This window comes from Marmota flaviventris, chromosome 13 (assembly GCF_047511675.1).
Source record: "Marmota flaviventris isolate mMarFla1 chromosome 13, mMarFla1.hap1, whole genome shotgun sequence".
Lineage (NCBI taxonomy): Eukaryota > Metazoa > Chordata > Mammalia > Rodentia > Sciuridae > Marmota > Marmota flaviventris.
In genome coordinates, this window is record NC_092510.1 from 34,027,029 (window position 1) to 34,044,324 (window position 17,296).

Sequence of the window (17,296 nt, forward strand, 5' to 3'; positions counted from 1 at the left end):
CAATGTGTCACTATGCTTAAACACTGGTCTTTGTGGTCCACTTACTGCACTTAGTAGGTTGCTCTTATGTTTGTGTACTGGGGATTAAGCCCAGCCCCTCACACATGCCACACAAGCACTCTACCACTGAGCTACATTCTGAGCCCCCGCCACCTTTTTGGTACCGCAGATTGAACTCAGGGGCACTCGACCACTGAGCTACATCCCCAGCCCTATTTTGTATTTTATTTAGAGACAGGGTCTCACTGAGTTGCTTACTGCCTCACTTTTGCCGAGGCAGGCTTTGAACTCGCAATCCTCCTGTCTCAGCCTCCCAAGCCGCTGGGATTACAGGCGTGTGTCACCATGCCTGGCTGAGCCCCTTTTTATTTTAAGCCAGGGTCTTACTAGGTTGTCAAAGCTAGCCTTGAACTTATGATCCTCCTTGCCTCTGCTTCCAGAGAAGCTGGGATTACAGGTATGTGGCTGCCATGCACAGGAGTAGACTGTCTCTTGAAAGCAGAATCATGTACAGGCCACACTTTTTTTTTTTTTAAGTTGTTAACAGACCTTTAGTTTTTTATACAAAGTTCTGAGAACTGAACCCAGTGTGCTGCCGCTGAGCCACATACTTTTAATTTCTCAAAACTATGAACTATAGTACTGTGTTCATAGTACATGTTAATAAGAATTAAATGAATGGTGGGATAGGGATGTAATTCAGTGGTAGAGCGCTTACCTAAAATAATAAAGCAGTTTTAGATATATTTATCTTAGCAAAGAACACGGACAACAAACAATTTAAATTGTAGTGCTTTGAAGAAAAATGAAACAGGGTAAGAGAATAGTGTAGGAGCTCATGAATGCTTCTTTGAATGGGTCCAGAATGGGGAATTATGTAGGATCCTTGAAGGTTTTGAGAACTTGATTTTTATGTTTAAAAATTTATCAAGTCTTTTCTCTAAAAATATTGTCAATGGGCACAGAGTTATCAGTTATTTCTTGGGTTAGTGGTATAAATTTCTGATTGCAGTCATCCTCACCTTAGTAGAGTGACTGCAAGTTACTCAGGCACATGTCCATATAGTTAAAGATAACCATTCAAGACTCACTTGCAGCTAGATCAGACTATGTAATTAAGTTCTAGACAAGAGCAAAATTAATGTACTTCTTGCAGACCATAGCTCTTAACAGGAGTGGTCATGTCCTTCCCATGGTTTTGATACCGGTATATTAGTTAAGAGCTAAAACACCAATCCCAGACCAAAAGAAGGGCCAAGAATGACAGAACTACAAAATAGAAGTTGAGTGCAAAGTTGGAACATCATGCTTATACTGCTAAGAATAAACATCTTTGGTCAGTTATATTCGGGCCTTTACTATACTGGCAGAAGAAACCTGTACCTTAACTTCAAGTTGGGGGCATACTGAAGAAGCATCATCTAACAACTCACAAGGAAATTAATTACATTACCAGGAACTGCTTATGGTTTAGCTTCAAACTAAAAAAGACAAGGTAGCACGATAGCAAGCCAGGATGGTATTTTAGAAAAAATGTAACTATCTTTTCAGTCTTACTTCTGCCATTTATCAACAGCAAGAATGTGAAAAAGCCGTAACATTGTTAAGTTCCTGTTTCTGCATCAGTAGTATAGGGATGCTAATTTACAATATCTTTTCCTTATACTGGAATCCTATCTTTCAATCCACTCCTTATTGAAAAAGTGGCAGAAATGGCCAATTGATCCTCTTGGCACTCTATTTTCTCTCATCCTTCACTCTGAATGCACAGATTGAACGCCAAGAATGTGTGTTTTTCTGAGAGGCAGTCAGACAGGTAATAATAATTATGAAAAAACATCTTTTCAGGTGTTTCTGACCTCCCTAGAAATAGCTCACCCATGTTGCAGACTCTGATAAAGGCAGGGTTAGAGCCAGAACTGTTTTAGGTAGCTCTCAGCTTCCCCAACGCCCCTTAGCACAGTTTATAATGAATTTATGTGGAGTGGCCGACCCTGTACTCTATCTTTGGGATTTTTTTTTGAGGCTGGGTTGGTCCCACCCTTCACCCCACACCCCATCACAGTGCTGGTGTTTAAGACCAGAGCCTTGTGCATACTAGTTAAACCAGTGAACTACCTCCCCTGCCCTTTGGTTTTTTGAAAATAACTATATTCCAGACAATTTCCAGTAAGCCATTTTTAATTGAGGAATGAGCAATGTGTCACTTAATGGTGGAGAAACTCTGAGAAATGCATTGTTAGGTGATTTCACAATTGTATGATGGCTACCATGTCTCTAGGCAATAATAGTCTTAGGAGACTACATTATATACCATTGACTGAAACATTGCTGTGTGGCATATGACTGCAGTTATATTTCAACATTAAAAAAATAAAATCCTTGCTGGGTGTGGGGTGCATATCTGTAATTAGAGTGACTGAAGAGGTTGGTTGAGGCAGGAGAATCACAAATTAAAGGCTAGCCTGGGCAGCTTAGCAAGACCCTGTTTCAAAATAAAAAATAAAAAGGTTGGAGATGTAGCTCTTGGGTTAAATCCCCAAAACAAACAAAAAATACCCCATACCCAATTTTTCCACTGGGAATAAAAAAAGCTCAAATTGTCAACACAGTCCAACTTCCCAAATAATCAAATTAATTATAAATTTTCCAAAATATATGGTATGACTATAGAATAATGACATGGATTAGTATAAGTATCTTTAGGATAGCTCATCTAACTTATATTCATATTTCATGAAGATTACAAAATACATGAAAATATTTACATCTGAATGCACAAGATTTCCTCAAAGCTGGTAGGTTTCTGTATCCTTTGAACAATTCACAGTACTTATCAATAAGCAACTATATATTAACTTAACTTAGAATTCAGAACTTGAGGTATAAAAAAATCAATATATTACAGTTTTCAAAAACAGGAGAAAAGCAAACATTTATAAAAGCACCTACCATGAACTAGGTTCCTTAATATTCCCCAGATTTCATTTGATCTTCTCAATAACTCTGTGAATTAGCTGTCATTATCATTTCACCAGCATGGAAACAGTTCAGTAACTTGTCTGCAAGCGATAGTCTACCTCACTCAAAATGTTTAAAAACATTACTTTGATAGTAGTTTAATATAAGAATATGACAAAATTGCTTATTGGGCATGTTTTTAATAATTTAATATTTCAACATAAAAATATTTTTATACTTGCCTTGTTGATTGGCTTCTTTAGATGATGGAAACTTTTTCTCATGCATGTTTATTAATTCTATTAGAATGCAATGTAATTGAAGGCAGACAAGAGACTACATTTTTATCCTTTTGAACACGAATAGACTGCTGAATTCTGTTTTAAAAATGGTGGGGGCTTAAGAGATTTGTTTTTCAGAAAATATGAAAACCAAGTGACTCCTCAGAAGGTTCAAAGAATCAACAAGTTCTTGTTTTAAAAACACACCCAAAGAATATGAAAATATGTATTTATTACCAACAAATTAGCATTTCCAACGGAGTTTTTATCAATTACAGACATGTACACATACAATTGCAAGACAAAATTACATTTTTCACATACTAAAGGTTTATATTGCAAAGATAGGCATACGTCCAAAAGACAATCAGAAAGCAGCAAGAAATCTTTCTTCTTACTTTCAATATAGAAAATCTTAACAGAGACTCTCCTTGGGCAAATCAATGAAAATTTAGTAATCAAAAATGCTTGTCACCTTAAAGCTTTCAGTATCATTTTTTTCATCAAATCAGGCTTTTACTTTAGGTTCTTACAATTTGAATGTTAATTAAAAATCAACATTTGTAGAAAACATGACAGTTTAAGTGGTTGAAACTATACGGCTCTAGACTTACTATTCTTTAATGTGTTAAAATGATACATAATTTATCCTTCGGAGCTCAAAATTCAATGTAAAACCAAATATTACTTTGTCTAGTAGAGAAATATAATTCTTATAAACAAGGTATGAAGTAACTGTTAGCATATGTAAATTAAAATTTTATTTTCAAATATGCTTAATCTTCAAGCACAATGAGGTTCATTTTGTAGAAACAAGATGACTGTAATAACTATCAAAAAACAAACTACATCAAGAACATATAATAAAGATACTATAGTAGGAAACAAAGTAACAACAGAATACAGTTGGTAATGTCCATTTACTAATATGTTACCAAGTTTTTCAATGTTCATATGACTTGTTCATACTAGTAAAAATGTCATTTTGAAATATTTTCATATGACATGCACTAGGTTTAGTTTACTTAGGAGGGGAGGGCTCTTTTAAAACATTTATAAAGAAAAAATATGTTTTAAAAGAGAAAATGTCTAAGGAAAAGGACATAAACTCAGCTCATTATTTTTTGACTTAATAAGAATATAAATGTCAGTGGCTATTTAAGAATATACAAAACCCAAACTGAATGCCATTCTTCAATTTATTCAGCCTAGCAAGTCAAAATAACATAACATAACATAAAATAAAATAAAATAAAATTTTGTCAGGTTTACCAGAACAGATCCAATTCACTACTCAAAGACGTGTTCTTGGACCAGTCCATTTTCTTATAAGATTTACTTTTTTTAAAAGAATAGGATTTGTTTGGCACTGTTAATTAGCAAAACTCTCAGAGATAAACAAATGATTTTTCTCATTTAATTCTTTCAAGCTGGAAGAAAACAGTTTAAACTAGATTTTCTAAGATAAAGCGTAGATCAACACCGTAAAGAAGGACTTCTACGCTTAAATTCTAAAAACATTATGGTTTTAAACAAATCAATGTTTTTCTCTCACTCTTACCCAGCACTGAGAAATTTCAAATACAAATTGTAGAAACCAGTATATGAAATTTTAAGAAAATCTTGCTAAAAATAATTATAAAAATGTTTTCTTTTTTTTAGAAATTTAAACAAAAACAAAACAAAACAAGACCCCCCCACAGACTTTACAAGGTTATTCTTTAAAAACCCTTGTCACCTGATTTTATTCTCTGTCAATCTTTTTGGCTGCATTTTGCATCATCTAGTGGCCACCTTGTGGCATTTCAAAGAAGCTCTGCTAGCATTTTTGAGGCCCACTGCCTTTTTTTCCCCTTTGAAAAACCATAACAGCATCAAGTTTCATAAAACTTACTTCAAAGGCCCACAAAACTCCATTTCCTAGTGGAGATAAGGTAATCTTTTTTTAATAGAAAGCACTGAATAGATTTGTCATAAATTATTACTATACATTAGATACTTCCATATCAATTTTAAAAAGTTAAATATCACTGGGAGAAACTAGAATTTAAATTCTAGAGTCATCTTAAGATGACTTTATAGGTAATTAGTTCTTATTAATTTAATTTGCAATTAAAGCTCAGGGCTATTGTGTCAAGAAAACTTGTGGTTGATAACCTCCATTCCACCGTACCTTAGATATGCAATAGTAAATACCTTTAAGCATGGAAATCCAGTTACTCACAGAGTACTAAGGAAGATCAACCAAGACTGAAGACTTAACTTTTACTACCAGATGATGTTCCAGAGAAAGAAATCATTGTGATATACATTTCACTAACCTATTTGTATATTTAAAAGCTAGTTTCCAAAAATAATCAATCTTTCTGTTTTAATAAATCTACCAACTTTTATTCAGTTGAGCCATATTTATAAACAGAATCTAACAGAAAAACTTCCAAGTTCCCTCCCTTTGCTTCTACTGAGAAGGTTGAGTGAATGTAATACGGCGCCGGCGCCTTTGGAAAGCCTTTAAATTCCATCTGTTTGGTTCCAGCATATGAGGACCATTGTAGACAAATAATACTGTCATCTTTTCAGAATAAGGAAGATTTTGCAGGAGCTGCATTAAAATAGACAAACTGTCACACAATGCTATACACCAAGAAGCATAGTTTTCCAACTTTACATGTTCACGGTCAAATATATCAGCTTACTCTAATATTAACAAAACATGAACGAAGCTCTCAAATACCTCAATCACAGCCTTGCCAGACTGTGATTGCTACCTGAGTTAGCATACCGGCTTAAGAAATAATCAACACCAGGGAATCCTTTAAGTTCATAGGACAACTGGATGATACAACTCCCCAGGTGGGTTCTGGAAAAGAGTATGTCTTTCATAATTTTCCTAGGATAGACACTTTCACTTTTATCCACAAACACTTCTCATGCAACTTCTGTGGTCAAGCACTGTGATGTACTGGTAGCCCGAAAAGTGTGTGCAGGAATGTTTTATTTGTAGGACAAGGTGTTTGGGAAGAATTAGAGTATTAACAGATCTGCCTATTCCACAGAGTATCTGCAGGAAAAAAGCAGACGATAAAACTCAATAAAAATCTGAATTTGGGATGGGCTCTTCAATGAAATTTTTCATGACTACTTAGTTGAAAAAGAAAAATAAGTATTTGATTACCTTAATAAATACATCTTTGAGTATATCCCTTTTATAATTTTCCTACAGCACGAGATGTAACAAAAGAAAATTTCTCATTTCAATAGTTCTAGATTACAGAAAATTGTCATAAGATAACTGTATTGTTATCAAAGTTTATCTGTGAGTAGAAGATGTTGGGATACTTCTGATTTCCTCTGGGCCAGAGGAGTAACAGTGGTAAATAAAGATGGGGAAAGTATGTGATAGGACAGAATTTTCTGGGAAAATGAAAAGGATGAGAGTTCTAGTGTTTGCATTCTTCAGTCATCTTTTAATGCCAAAAGAGGAGCTTTTCTCGAAGAGGAATGAGTGCCAACAGCAGGGAGAAAAGCTCAGTTCTCAAACATAAGATTTGCCTCTTTTTCAAATAATGAGATTTCTGGTTATGTCACTGGAACTTGATCCTTATATGAATGTAAATATTATAAATTTTTGATTTCTTTTTTGGGAGGGGAGTGTTCCTGCTCATATTTACATATTGTGCCAAAATCTACTACACAGTAAGTCAGTCACAGAGGACTTCTGCATGCACACGCACTTTGAGATTGTTTATTACCTACCTTTGGTGTAATAAAGAAGTACTGAGATGTGTTTTCTTTACAGGCAGTGTTTACAACCATTTCAAACACTCTCCGTTCGTTGATTGGGTCCATTCCCTAAACCATGAGGATAACAATGGTTATAGTTATATTCATTACAGGATACAATCAGATCCAAATAAAATAATAATCACTATACCTGATTGATTTCATCAACTACTCTGAATGGACATCTGTTAAGCTCCTGAAGGGCCATCAAGTATAACATGGTGGAAACACTTCTTTCGCCTCCACTTTGATGGTGAGGAGTCAATTCATGCAGTTGAGTACTACTGCGAAATTTGACTCTAATTCGAATTCCATATTTATCATAGTCTTCCTAAAAAACATTTAAAAAGTTACAAGATGACAGTTTACCTGGGCAATTTAATTCTTTTTGGTGGTTCTGGGGATTGAACCCAGGGCCTTGAGCATGTTAGGGAAGCACTCCAATCAACTGGTTATACTCTCAGGCCCTGGGCAATTTAATTCTATTGTTTGAAAATAGACGGAATACATCAGTTTAAAGAGTAAATTTATTAATTTAAAAAATAAATTTTTAAGCAGTTACCATCTAAGAAGGCTCTATTAGACAAGATATTATTCAAATTAAAAGTAATTTTTTTCCTGTCCTGTACCATTGGTTTTAATTTTAGCAGGCTATCCCAAGAATTTTTAGAAATTAGTGAGAAGACCTGTCATGGAAAGGCACTATTTTAGTTTCAGCATGCTGGGTTTTTAAACTATAGGTAAAAATAATTAAAACACAATGGAGTGCCATGCCATTTTCAGCTGGAGAAGTAGCTGTGTATGCCTCTGCAAAGGTTCTCCCCACCCCTCAGGTAAGAAGAAAATTAGGCAGGAATTTTTATATTATGCCACATATATACATACAGTGTTTAGCAAAATGCCAGATATATAACAAGGTACATTCAATGTTCTATACATTTTGCTCAAACTGAGTTTGCTCTAAAGCTTATTTACTGCTCTTATCAGTGTTATTTGTCATTTCTAGGTCACTTGGGTTCAGATTTACCTTAAAACATAACTCACTAGTTAAAAGTTAACTATTAAGACTAGGGATGTAGCTCAGCGACAGAGCACTTGCCTAGCATGTGTGGGTTCAATCCCCAGTATCTCTCTCTCTCTCTCACACACACACACACACACACACTCACACACTCTTAACTATTTAACAAATAGTTTTGTATGGTCTAAGATACTGCTGACCAAAAGACATAAAGAAACAGGCAATTAAAAATTTTCTAGTGGTCATATTTTAAAAAATCAAAAAGAAATAGGTAAGATTCATTTTAATAATAGTCTAATCAGTTATACATGACAGTAGAATGCTCTTTGATTCCTTGTATACAAATGGAGCAGAATTTTTCACTTCTCTGGTTGTAATTTAAATTTAATACTATATTATATCCAAAATATCACAATATGTAATTGATCACAACATGTTTAAGATGAGTGGTGAGTACATTAGAGAGTGTAAGACTAACAGAACTTTTACAAAAATGTAAAACTGTTGGGGGCTGGGAATGATTTATGGATTTCTTTGAGCCATCTTAAGGCAGGGGTGTTACTCTCCTGAGAACTCCCATGGATTCAAGACTGCTCAGATTATGCTGACTCCGCCTGTTGGCTCAGACAGCCCTAGGTTCAAATGCAGCAGCCTGGAAGTAGAGGAGGTATAGGGCGTAACCTGCTAAGCCCCAATCAAGTTGTCTTTGCCATCTTCTTCCTGTTTTCCTCAGGAAGTTCTTCAACTCTGAATCCCACTGGTGTTCCTACCCATTTAAATAAAATGGGTGGGCTCCATTTGGTTGTTAGATCCAGTCTCCATCAGAGCTGGACCATCCCACCATGCCCTCTACTTTTCACTTATGTCTATTTCTTAAATTTCTCTTACCTTTAATATTTCTAATCTGACACACTGCCCTAGTTTGGGGAAACTGAGTAAATGTCATGTGGGTCACGATAGTAAATCTCTTTAACCTTAAGGATTCTGTTACACTGTCAAATTTTAGAAATACCACTTTTAATCTGTTTGCCATCGCCTCCACCCTTTTGCCAAGCACACCAAAATAAATAAACGACAATGTAATAAACATGTAATACTTCTAATTCTCAATGTCAAGTTTTTAACTGTCATGCTGCATTTCTTCCACAATAATTTTATTAACTCTATAATTTATGACTACCAGTTTTGATTACTATAGTTTTGCTTCTGGCTCTAACATCCATCCTTTACTCTTTCTGCCCTATTATAGCTTCTTCCATCTCACTGAAGACCTGAATAAAGAAGGCAATTAAAGAACTATGATTAAAGAGGTCAGAACAGAAGGGAGACAAAGGAAGAGGCTGAGAAGAGGTAAGAACGTCCATTATCCAGGAGCCTAGCACCGAATAATCATCTACAGAATAATCATCTACAGAAGTGCATTTATCATTTAAAACAGTAAAAAAGAGCAGTGGATCTCATGGAGACTAAGATATGAGAGGTGAAAGGGGCAGGGGGAAGTTCTGGAAAGTGATACTGACCAAATTATATTGTAATATTATGTGCGTATATGAATATGTAACAATAAATCCCATCATTATGTGCAACTACAATGTACCAAAAAAATTTTTAAAAATAAAAATAAAACAGAGAAGAGCTGTCCAGAAGAAAAAGCATGTGATGAAGTTATGGTATCATGCATTAGGAGTTAAAGAATGGGATCTCTACAACAGGTCAAGTCCCATATATTTCACTGTGCTTCCTTGATTATATATTTATGCCTTACCTGGTCAAAACCTATATAGTTTGATTTCTTGTTATTTGAAAGCGAAGTGATATTTAGTAAATGTGTGTTTTTAGTTTATTTTACATTCAGTGGATGAAGTATCTGCCTTCCAAGATGGTTGAAAGAATTAAATAAGATAACAAACTTAAAAGTACTAGACACAAAGGAAACATATTAAAAATTACTATTGTTATTATAATACATCCCCCTTAATTATAACAAACCTAAGGAATGTATGGATGACAATCACTGTAGTAGGATCTAATATCTTAGATCTGGTACTCAAAAAATAAAATAATATTTTATATTTATGCTTCAAACTACACAGATGAAGGAATTAAGGGTCTAAACTCCTCAGGGGGGGGGGGGCAAAAATCAGTGTTACCTTGTTTTATAATTATATATGTAACATAACACAAAATTCCATACATGCTAAAATGGAAAATTTGTGAAGTGATATTTTTTACTATCTTCTCATCAAAATTTTATTGTGGAGAAGTTTTCAACATACACAGATTATTCATAATTAGTATTATTTTGGTACTAGGGGGTTGAGCCAGGGGAGATTTACCACCAAGCTACATCCCCAGTACCTTTTTAAAAATACATTTATTTTATTTATTTTTATGTGGTGCTGAGAATCAAACCTAGCACCTCACATTTGCTAGGTGAGTGCTCTATTCCTGAGCCACAACCCCAGCCACCCGCTCAGTACCTTTTAAAATTTTATGTTTATGTAGCTAGGATTACACATGCGTGCCACAGTGCCTGGCTTCAATTAACAAAAATTAGAGAGAACACTAAAACAAGTTCAATGTGCCTGCAACTAGCCTCAACTATGATCAATATATGGCCAATATTGTTTCACTTATAACCTCACCCACTTCTGTTTCCCAATTATTTTGAAGCATCTATATACATTTCTTTTATTTATTTATTTACTTATTTTGGTAGGGGTAACTAAGGATTAAACCTAGGAGTGCTTTACAATTGAGCTACATCCTCAGCCCTTTTTATTGTGAGCTAAAGTTCACCAAGTTGCTTAGGAACTAAGTTTCTGAGGATAGCCTGGAACTTGCAATCCTCCTTTCTCAGCCTCCCAAGTTCCTGGGATTACAGGTATCCACCAACACACCTGACTCTCTTTCTTTTCTGGTGCTTGGGACTGAATCTAGGGCATCTGATATACTGAGCACGTGCTCTACCACTTAGCTACATCTTCAGGCTCTCTTTACACATCAACATGAACTGTGTGTGGCTCAAAAAATTAGCACATTTCCAAATACTTTTGTTCTTGTAAATTTCTGATCAAAAAGGAACTTCTGACATACAGTGTATTTTGGTAATGTTTTCTAATTTTATGACTCTTCTAACTTAGAAAGTGGTTATTCAACATGGCTGAATAACCCTTACTCAAATTGGACACAAACAGAGCTAGTAAGGAATTAGTCACTAATCTCAAACATCCACCCACCCTTGCAGGGTTAAAAAAAAACAAAACAGAACAAAAACCCCTGCAAAAACATGACCTTAAAGGAATACCATAGGTGGTCTTTTCCTTTGGATAATTTTTTAGTAAGCCAAATTTTCAGACATAATTCTAAAGTAAATTATTTCACATGTACTTTTAGCACTTAATTAAAATTAACTGCCAAGAAATATATTCCAAAAGCTATTTTACCTCATTTTCTGTATGGAGATCAACTTCACCAGCACACTGCATGGAACTAAAAAAATTGCTGAATTTTTCATTAATTTTTTCTACCAGCTCTTTTAAGGGATTAAGCCACCTTTCTTTTACCTACAAAAAAGGCAATGTAAATACATAATTTAAAAGAAGTATTATTATATTCTGATATATACCTTTACATAGAAAAAATTTTATATCAATATCGATCTAGTTATGGGAAGACACTTTTTTTTTAAGGGGTATATCATTCCATTTTCTATTATTCTAAATGCCCAAACCATTAATAATAAGCATATGATAATAAATAAATAAATATTTACAAAATTACCTGTGAAATGTTTTCCCTATATTTATCTAGTTCAACTTTCTTTCCCTTTAGTTCCTCAGTTAACTGTTCAATTTCTTCTTCTCTTTTTGTGTATTCTTCAACCACCTGGCAGAAAAAAAATGTTCCTTTAAGATAAATCTACCAAAGGATAACATTATGTAGAATTTTGCATCAATGAAACCATTAATTGAAAACGTCAATTGTGTTGCACTGTTTGTATGCAATTAATATATGTTCTTATTACATACTGAAATGCCATTTTTTAAATCCTTGAAAAAAATAGACGTTACAGTATTTCAAGTTAACCCAACTATTCTTTTTATAAAGAAAAGGCACGGAACACTGTGTTCCTTAGGAAGAATCTATTTAAAATTCTAATAGATTCAGAATCTGGCATTTAAAGCACATTGTTCCTGCTGTCTAGCTTATTATTACCAAGGCTCTAGTACAGAGTGGGAGGCAAGTACTGAAGGGAACTGTGTGGTGTGTGTGGAGGGGGGCAACTGTGGTGGCTGCAGAATGGGAACAGAGAAAGAGGCATACTGTAGGATTCAGTCCTGTGAAGCAGGAAGCTCTTGATCTTTCTTCAGTTAATAAAGCATCAATTTCATCCAATGTGTTTGGAAGATCTTGGAAAGCCTAAAGAGGAAAAAAAATTACCTATCATTAGAGATAGCACAGCAAAAACAGTTCCAATCAAATAGTTAAAAAGAAAGATAATATACTAATTATCTACTATCTAATCGATAAAATGTTAGCATTCAAAGTTGCAAAGGAAATATAAACAAGGTCTTTTGCCTTCAAAAAGCTTACACTTTAAAAGAAATCAAAATGTATACAGTGGGTAATACCTTAAGGCAATGTAATGATGTTGAGTATTAAAATAAGCAGTACATATCACAGATTATAGAATTTGAAAAAGTACCAGTTCATGCTACAAGAGAGTTAAGAGAATTGAAAGGCCTAGAATTCATCTCTGGGCCTTAAAGCAAATGGCTAAGGAAGAACAAGGCAGAAAGGAAACAGAAGCTTGGAAAAAAGAAGGAGCACTGCATACCATGGGGGGTGAGGAGTTGTGTCCATTTGGAATGGTGGGTACTTGCTGAATTGGTAGAATGGGTCCAGAATATGTGGGGCATTGAAAGAGAGCAAGAAGTTAGAACTTTACACTGTACTTATGAAGAACTACAAAAGCATCCTAAGAATCCAGTTACTTTGACAGTAGAATTTCACCACAGGACCCTCTTCTGAATCCATGCCACAGAGACAAATTAGAATAGATACCTAAGCATGAGGGGAGACAAGCAGTACATTGTTTTGCCTAGCCCATATACTAAAAGGTACAATATGAATCTTGAAATCCTAAAAGAGATTGATAAATTATATTAATCTAATATCTTAATCTTTTTTTAATCCTTTAGAATGCAGTTCTACTTCTATAGACCTTTACATATTTATGTACATTTGCTGACTCTCTAACTTGTCCACGGAGCTTTGAGCTTATATGCCTAACACTTACTTGCCTTCACCTGACTCTAACAGGCATCTTAAACAGAATCTTCATTTCATCCACCTTTTCCATTATTTTAAGCAAACACAATTCTCCTTCAATCTTTTCCATTCCAGTAAATAACATCACTTTTGCTCAGGTGAAAAACCGAGGGGTTTCCTCTAACCCCTTCATCCTAATCCACCAGTAAGTCCTATTAGCTGTGTCATTAAAAAGACTCTCTAAATTTATCAAACCCTCTCTTTCTAGTGCTACCATCCTAATCCATGCTACTATAATTTCTTGTCTGGTCTTCTGCTGCCTTTCTTGTATGTATTGTACAAGAATGACCCTACATAATCTGGTATCTGCCCTCCTCTCTGCTTGGATTATAATTTTTTAGCCCCACTGAGATTCCTTCTGTCCTGACATATGCTAAATAACTTCCATCTAAGGGGCTTTGTATGAACTACTTTCTCTGCCTGGAATACTTTCCCTCACATCTTCACTTGAGTGATTTCCTTTCTTCATTCAGGACTTATCAAAAACAGTATCTTCGCCAGGCACACACCTGTAATTCCAACAGCTCAGGAGGCTGAGGCAGGAGGACTCTGAGTTCAAAGCCAGCCTCAGCATCTTAGCAAGGCCCTAAGCAATTCAAAAGGCCCTGTCTCTAAATAAAATATAAAAACGGCTGGAGTGGTTAAGCACCCCTGATTTCAATCTCCAGTACAAAACAAAAACAAAACAACAACAAAAAACCCAACCAACCAACCAACCAACCAACCAAAAAAAAACTCCCACAAAACTATAACATCTTTATCTTACATTATCTATTTGCCTTTGTGTTTTTGTCTGCCCCATCCTGCAGACTAGAATGTTTCAGTATAGAAGAACGTCTATCTTGATTAATGCAAGTAATTAATACATTTTTAATGAATGTTAATTATCTTCTAATTCTGTTTCTTTCAAAAGCAGTATAAATTATCAAGGAAAATCATGCTATTTTTGAAAGATAACTAATGCAGATATTAAACTAATATTTATTTTATGAAAACATGTATTTTATGAAAAAACATATTTAGGAAAAATTCTAGTACTATCTTTAAAAACAATAACCTCCTCAATTAGTTTTACAGATTTCTACTCCATTCCTAACATTTACCCAGTCAAATCCATTCTCTGAGGTTTCTACATCAGGTATCAAAATAAAATTTCTGGTGATTTGACAAATGTAATCCAAGTTAGTCTTTTTTCCTGCTTTTTATATCTTTAGTATACATTTCATTATCTATTAAAATAAATTTCAAATTAAAAACTAAAAAAAAGACATTCAAATACCAATTATTTAAAAACTAATTTTCTTACTTTATTTTGACATTATTTTCAATAGGCAGGAAAGGTGTCATCCCCACTTGTCAGATAAAGACTAGGGTCATAGGTCGGATATACAACAATGAAATGTGAACTAAAGGGAAGCTTTCACTAATTTTACTGAGTGATGTCAGTCAATAAAATGAAGACACTGAGAGCTCCTTTTTCCTTTTCTGACAGATGTTAGTTCTTAAGATTCAGCTCCCTGTAAACCCTAATTAAACACTCCAATTTCTAGGAAAACATTTTCATTTTGCCTTTGTTTCTCTAAGAATCATCCTACTTACTGTTTGTTACACACCAATTGCTGATACAATGCACTCCTTAAAGGTGGTTTGAGGAAAAAAGCTCACTTTTATTGCAAGAATGATTATTATGGTACCAATACTTCTGTAAGGTAATTCCTACATTTTAATAACTTTAGTATTAAGTAATAAGACTGGTGGCCAAATTTGAGTAGAGAAAATCTGCTGAATGAAATTACTTTATATGTGTATTCCATTTTAAAGTGGGAAAAAATCCCATATTTCTTATCACACATCATATTTTTCATGGCCTATTATAATGCATAAGATACTTTAAGCTTAAATTAATGTGTTATGGCAACTGTAGCATTATATAATTTTTATACTTACTGTCTGATATTCTTGAGGAACAGTCTGCTCTGCACCAAGATTACATACTTGCCTAGCTCTCTTCATAAGTTCCTTGCATTTCTGCAATAATCTTTGTCTATTTTCATCCAACTCAATGAAACGTTGCTATTAGGAGAAAAAGAAACATTTTGAAAATCTGAACATTACTGTTAAACCAGAGAGCTGTTTAATTAAATCACCACATATCTGAAATTTAACAGCCTTTTTCTAGTGCCTTTTTTGTGGTTATTCATGGACCTATTCATTCCTTTACCAAATAATAACTGAGAACCTATTAAATGCCAGTATTATATTTTGCATTAAGCATAGAAAGGTGGATATGGAGAAAGATACATAGAATCATTATCACATCAGAAACAGGCAGTATTTACTGAATGCTTATGTGTTAGGCCCCCGGCTAGGTGCTTCACATACACCTTTTATATCTCACAACACTGTACAGCAAGATTATGTCCGATGTGCACATTTAGTAAGTTGTCATGAATCACATCCGTATTTGCTTAAAGGACAAATGTTCTTTTCATTAGCGCACAATGCTTCTTCCCCCATAAATGGGGGAAGGGGATGTACGAAGATCATAGCTTCTATGACAACTAAAATGTTTCCAAACAGAAGAAATTACTAAAGAAGCAATAGCAGAAGGCATTCCAAGGATAGGTGATTATGAATGTAAAGGCATGAAAACCTCAAAGACATGCTTATTTAAGAAACAAGTAATCTAATGTGATTAGAGGAGGGGAATTTGTCAGCAATCAGAGTTGGTAAGGTGGGCAAGGGTCAGACTGGGAAAGTTTCACACATGATGAGTAATCTACTGAATGCCTCTTATAGGCGAAGCATTATTATAACCCGTAAGTAAATTAATCTGATCCCCATTACAATCTTGAGAAATACGTTATCTTTTTTTAGATGTGTCTGAGAGCTATTAAAAAAAATGTCCGAGGTTATGGAACGAGCAGTGAACAGGTGTTTAAGAAAGTGAAAGATCCAATTTGCTCTTTGCACTAAACTCAAATTGCACAAAAAACACCTTAAGTGTTGATGTCCTAGCCCCACCCCACATCTACTTGCTTAGTATCTTGAGGATTAGGCTTTGATATCTATTTTTTAAAAAAGAATTGTTTAGATGTTGATGTACCTTTATTTTATTCATTTATTTTTATGTGGTGCTCAGAATCTAACCCAGTGGCTCACACATGCTAGGCAAATGACTAGCACTGAGCCACAACCCCAGTTCCTGATATCTATATTATTAATAAGGTCTTCAGGTGATTTTTATGCTCATGAATTTGAAATAAAATAAACTAAACTAAGATACAGTTGCGAAAAGTAAAAGGACCTTACTGTACTGAACATATGAGCAAGCCTTTATACTAATCACTTAGTACTATGGTTTCCTTGAATGAATTCCTCAGTCTTTATGGTCTGAGAGAAATAAAAGAAAATGTTAAAGACTCCCAGTAACCTTACTCTTCTCTTTAGGGGCCACTGTACTCAGGCAAATGTACAACAGGGGGCAATTGGAAAGGAACTAAATATTCCTAATGACTTCTATTCCTGCTTCCTGTTCCGTTCCTCTAATTTTGCTAAAATGAAGTTTGGGAAAGAAACACCACTGAGTTGTGGAAGCTCCGGACTTAGAAGGACAACTCATTTAATAGTTCCATGCTGTATGGGAGGGGGCAGAAGAGGGTAGGGTATTAGCAAGGATGGTGGAATGTTATGGACATCATTATACAAAATACATGTATGAAGACTTGAATTAGGTGTCAACATACTTTGTATACAGAGATATGAAAAATTGTGGTATATATGTGTATTAAGAATTGTAATGCAAAAAAAAGTCCATGTATAAAGGCATAAATTGGCGTGAACATACTTTATATACAAGATACAAAAAATTGTGTAATAAGATTTGTAATGCATTCCACTGCTGTCGTGTATTTTA

The 17,296-nt window shown here is 34.6% G+C and overlaps 1 protein-coding gene across 2 annotated transcripts in view; it reads right to left on the reverse strand.

Moving 5' to 3' along the window:
- Positions 1–3,454: 3,454 nt before the first annotated feature.
- Smc5 (structural maintenance of chromosomes 5) overlaps positions 3,455–17,296 on the reverse strand; it is a 103,483-nt gene continuing 89,641 nt past the window's right edge. Inside the window, exons 18-25 of one of the 2 annotated variants that reach the window (XM_027940148.2) lie at positions 15,328–15,453; positions 12,887–12,931; positions 12,373–12,468; positions 11,830–11,934; positions 11,493–11,612; positions 7,177–7,356; positions 6,999–7,094; positions 3,455–5,844 (exon numbers count right to left, since the gene is read on the reverse strand). In XM_027940148.2, the coding sequence (XP_027795949.1) occupies positions 5,701–5,844; positions 6,999–7,094; positions 7,177–7,356; positions 11,493–11,612; positions 11,830–11,934; positions 12,373–12,468; positions 12,887–12,931; positions 15,328–15,453 (912 nt within the window). In that variant the 3' untranslated portion in view covers positions 3,455–5,700. The remainder of the gene's footprint in view (positions 5,845–6,998; positions 7,095–7,176; positions 7,357–11,492; positions 11,613–11,829; positions 11,935–12,372; positions 12,469–12,886; positions 12,932–15,327; positions 15,454–17,296) is intronic. The other variant, XM_027940149.2, reaches the window with a different exon arrangement.